At 47.2% G+C, this 5,016-nt stretch overlaps 1 protein-coding gene across 2 annotated transcripts in view; it reads left to right on the forward strand.

Moving 5' to 3' along the window:
- The window catches only part of ift80 (intraflagellar transport 80 homolog (Chlamydomonas)), a 34,039-nt gene extending 29,023 nt beyond the window's left edge, over positions 1–5,016 (forward strand). Inside the window, exons 13-17 of one of the 2 annotated variants that reach the window (XM_080006255.1) lie at positions 694–865; positions 3,536–3,625; positions 3,737–3,909; positions 4,026–4,149; positions 4,488–5,016. In XM_080006255.1, the coding sequence (XP_079862381.1) occupies positions 694–865; positions 3,536–3,625; positions 3,737–3,909; positions 4,026–4,149; positions 4,488–4,598 (670 nt within the window). In that variant the 3' untranslated portion in view covers positions 4,599–5,016. Of the gene's footprint in view, positions 1–693; positions 866–3,535; positions 3,626–3,736; positions 3,910–4,025; positions 4,382–4,487 lie in introns of those variants that run through there. The other variant, XM_080006256.1, reaches the window with a different exon arrangement.

The raw sequence follows: 5,016 nt of genomic DNA on the forward strand, positions 1-5,016 counted from the left end.
CAAAACACGTGGATCCAGAAACCGTTTGCAGACTCTACAGAGTCAGTGAGTTCACTGTTGAGCTCTGTATCTATTACTCTCTGCATAGCAACATGTGTTTTGTTGTTGTCTTTTAATCAAATTGAGTTTTACGCTGTGTTAGTTGATAAACAGCCTGTACCTATCTGATTGCAAAACAGCCATTCTTAGTTCTTTGAAATTACAACGGCCTTTGAAAATAAATATGATGTAATGGTCGACATCCGCATAGCATGTTGTGTATTAGAGGCTTTTGATACATTCTCAAACTACAACAAAAAAAATAAAAAAATGTTATGGTAGAGCTGTCCCAATTATCAGATCAGGAAAAAAACCTTTGATTCTTCAATTATGTGTTTCCATCCAAATTGAAGGGAAATTAAATTAAAATGTGAATTTGATAAATTTCCATCAGGCAAATTTACGGTCTTCCCGAATTTTTACATTCCAATTTCATCAATAAATGTCTCTTCTTAATAAGGTGGAGGCATATTATTACACCCGTAATGGCGTATACTATTATAGAGGCATTAAACTAATTCAAAATGGCCAGTTAAAGTGTTAATCGTAACTTTTTCTATGGTGATTAATCACGAAGGGGAAACTTGATGATTGTGAGGGTGCGATGTGTGGTCCGTTCGGCTCGTTCTCACGCTGCCGCGTTTGTTTTTGCAGCGAGTTCAGCCGCGCGCCCACCATCCTGAGCTACGTGGGCACCAAGGTGACGGTGCGCCAGGGCGACGGCTCGCTGGTCTACAGCAGCGTGTCCCCCTACCCCGCCCTGCTGCACGACTACAGCGCCTCGGCCCGCTGGGAGGATGCGCTGCGCCTCTGCCGCTTCGCCAAGGTAACACCGCCCGCTCAAACGGCGCCGGGTTAGACTCTGGAGGCGGCGTGCCAAAAAATGAAGGTTGTGCTCCTTGTCGAAGAGGGTGCAATTCACCGTTTGGAAAGGAGCGATTCACATAGCGATCCGCTAATCCCTGCAAACTTTCACTGTTCGATATTTATATTATTTTCAAGCTGAAAAGAACAGTGTGTGATAACTGAAAATACTTGGAAAATAGTTTAAAGGTCTGACACGGGAGTACACGCTGTGCCGAGCGTCTGTACACGTTGATTTAAAATTGGTCTTTACCTAGACAAAATGTGTGTGTGTGTGTGTGTGTGTGTGTGTGTGTGTGTGTGTGTGTGTGTGTGTGTGTGTGTGTGTTTGTTGTGGCTCTGTGTATAATATGTGCACGCAAAATGATCACGCCAAAAAATATTATTTATTGTTTAATTTAGTCTACGATGGCGTAATGTACGTGGCAGTGAAAAATGACAAAGTCCAGGATCGTGTGTGTGTTTGTGTGTGTGTGTGTGTGTGTGTGTGTGTGAGAGAGAGGGAGCGAGGGAAACAGGGTGCAGAAAAAAAAAAGTTAGCGTTGATCTTTACGGGACCAGACCAGCAGGCTTTAATTAGCCCCCAATTAGCCTGGTGACACCATTTACCGGATTTAGCCCCCCTAGACTAAACTCATAAATACACACACCAGCACACACATATGTACGTCCTAAACACACACACACACACACACACACACACACACACACACTCACACTCACACACGGCTCTATAGTGGGCTTTTGCATGGGCCATGATGCAATAACCACAACTCTGGAGAGAGGGATGGCTAGTGGTGAGAGGAGTGGAAAAGTGAGGTATCGGTTTAAGAGCTTTTTCTCCCTCCCTTCGGTCCTCCCTCTGCTTCTGGTAACAGTTTGGTGCCATTGTGGCTTTTCCCAGAAGCACAAGTTGTCGTTGTCGGTTGAAGCCCCTCACCTGACGGCGCGGGGTCTCACTGACGACTGCAGCCGCGCTGCGGACGCAGGTGGGGTAACGGGTACGCGTCCCTCCCTCCGAAATGACGGCGGTGCGGCCGGGAGATCATCTGCCGAGTTTTCGAGGGTTCCGTGTTTGCCCGGTTCTTTCGGTGTCGTAATGTAACCGCTTGTTTGTTTGTTTTGTGTTTTTGTTTTTTTCATATAAAGTCCCGTGCAGACTCATGCATCCAAAGATGAAGCGGAAAAGAGCAGCGTGTGCACTTTGGAAGTAAACAAAATGTTGAAATTCTGCCCCTGAAATTCCGACCCGCGGTGTGTTGTTGTGTCATGTGTGACGGCGGGGTTATTGGCGAAGGTCGCTGAGGGGCCTTTGTGATTAGAAGCCGTTTGTCTCGCTGACGGAGTGTGATTAAAGAGGCAGCGCAGAGCGGGACGCGCTGGTCAACTCGCAGCAGTTTGGGTCGTCCCTAATGAACGCAGCTGCACAGAATTAAGTGCTGACGTATGTGTTTACGTTCAGCGAACAACTGTCTGCGCGCGCGTGTGTGTGTGCGTGCGACTGTGTGTGCGTGTGTGCGAGAATGCCGTGCAATGATACTGTAATGAGGCCCTCAGGAGAGGAAATTAACAGACTAGTGACAGGAGCCACTGTCGCCATCGGAATGATCACATAATGGCATTACACACACACACACACACACACACACACACACACACACACACACACATAAAAAGTACACCTCAATTATGTTACGTAGATAACTGCGACAAACTGTCCCTTGCAATGTTTTATAATCTAAACCCCTCGTCTAATAAGGACCAGTCATCTTAAAAGCTTATGTTTATTCACTCAACTGGTGTCAAATTGAGTTTTAGTTATTTGACTTTACCGCTGCGCATTTTCCCGATGTCAGCTCACATTTTCCGATTTTTAATATTTTAGTAATTTCCGTAGTAATTTTAAAAAGCACTTCCGCCTTTTTAAAATGGAAGCGAATTCAGAATACGACAAAATGAAGTAACTTTCACATTGTCCATGAGGTTTGACCAGGAGATCATTTTAAGATTCTCACCATATTTTTACAGTTAGATTTCACCAAAAACCAGTAAGTACAGCGTGTGCGCAGACTGCACAGGCTAAAACTCAATTTAGCGCTGGTCCGGGCCTTTCAATAAAAGGGATATTGTGATGTGTGTGTTCTGTAAATTGTATTCATTTTCTATTTTTTCAAAGGACTATATTTGTAGATATACAATTATTTTCAGTTACATCATTACTGTATAGGTTGCCTCCACAGACTCCTAAACTAGTATTTATTAGAAGGCATATTTAAATAATAATCATCTACAACTAATTCTGCTACTTGATAGTATTTGCTCACTATGACTGCTGCTGCTTGGCATTTTATTTTTTATGATCTTTTTTTTTGACCGGATTTACTCTTGCTTCTACTCAAAGCAGGAGTAATACTACATTTCTACAGCATCCACAAGTGGTGTTGGGCTTTGGACAAAGCTATAAAGAGACAGCATTACAATAATAAGATTGAATGAAGACAGAGAAGCAGAATAGAAATTTGAAAATAAATTGGGGAAAAAAAGAAATCACCCTTAACAACTGTAAAGGCTGCTTTTATCTGAATAAATGTCCTGTGCTTCTCCTTGTCGCCTCCACATTGTGTCTCCACAGGACCAGTCCCTGTGGGCTTGTCTTGCCGGGATGGCGATGGCCAGCCGCGAGCTGAACACGGCGGAGGTGGCCTACACTGCCATCGGCGATGTAAGAATACCGACCAATCACTCCACCAAGTTGGTACTTTTCGTGGAGGTAAACTTTAAAGATCCCCGTCGGGGGAACTTGAACTCATCGCGGTCTCCCGCCACCCTCCAGGTTCCCCGGGTGCAGTACATCGGCTTCATCAAGCAGCAGCCGTCCAAGGAGTCGTCGGTGGCGCACACGCTGCTGTTCAGCGGCCACGTCCAGGAGGCCGAGTCCACCTTGCTGCAGGCCGGCCTGGCCTACCAGGCCATCCAGGTCCACATCGACCTCTACAACTGGGAGAGGTGCGTCGCTCGATATATACCCCAAACACCCCCCCCGCAAATCCTCCTCCTGTCTCATGTCGTGAGAGTCGGAGTTGGTTTACGGGTGCGTCTCCTCCTCACCTCCTCCCTTCCAGGGCGCTGGAGCTGGCGGTGAAACACAAGACCCATGTGGACACGGTGCTGGCCTACAGGGGCAAGTTCCTCCAGAGGTTCGGCAGGAAGGAGACCAACAAGAGGTTCCTGCAGTACTCCGAAGGGGTAGGGCGTGTCCCCCGGCGTTTCGCGAGATACCAGCACTTTGCGGGGCGACGGCGTCCGGTCCCTCGGGGATCTCTGGAGGTTTTTTCTTTCGGGATCGCTGCGGCCGCGGCTGCTTGGTTTTCGCCGCGGCTTCTTCTCAAAGCTTGCGATGTCATTTGTCACGTTTTGTGGGGGTTGTAGTACAGTTGCGGGAATTGGCTGGGGAGGAGTCTTCTCAACATAAGGAAACGTGGCCTCAAAAAAACAATTGCGATTGCCTGGAGGAACGGGGCGCCGTATGGTACCGATCTCTCTCTCTCTCTCTCTCTCTCTTTCTCTCTCTCTCTCTGGGGCAGGTGGAGGTGGACTGGGAGAAGATCCAGGCCAAGATCGAGATGGAGCTCTCCAAGGAGAGAGAGAGAGCGGCCAACGCCTCCGTCAGGAGCAGCCTGGCCTTACGGCGCTGACTTCACAGCTTGATTCATTCTTTTTCTGTTTTTCACAAATTCCAGGGACCCCTTTTGCAGTCGACCTCGGGCTCAGTGCGACGGAGCGTTTTCTCCGTCAGATATGTGGAGCTCATCGATGACGAAGTGGAGGGCATTTACAAATTCCTCCCGACCGGTCGGCGCCGCGCGTGCACGCGGCTTGAGGCTGATCTGAACTCCCTGAGACCGCGCGTGTTCCTGTTCGTTTACTCTGACGTTTACGTTTCGTCTTTCTGGCAGCTTCTCATTCCCAGTGTAAACAGTTTATTGTGCAAAGATCTTAATCTCGTCCTCATTAGTCCAACGTAATCAAACTCCTGTACATAGATCGTATTTATCTATTTATCCGTCCTGTTTCATATGAAATGTTTTTTTATACAAGAATATATTTTGGATT

Source organism: Zeus faber (genome assembly GCF_960531495.2).
Source record: "Zeus faber genome assembly, chromosome: 9".
Taxonomy (NCBI): domain Eukaryota; kingdom Metazoa; phylum Chordata; class Actinopteri; order Zeiformes; family Zeidae; genus Zeus; species Zeus faber.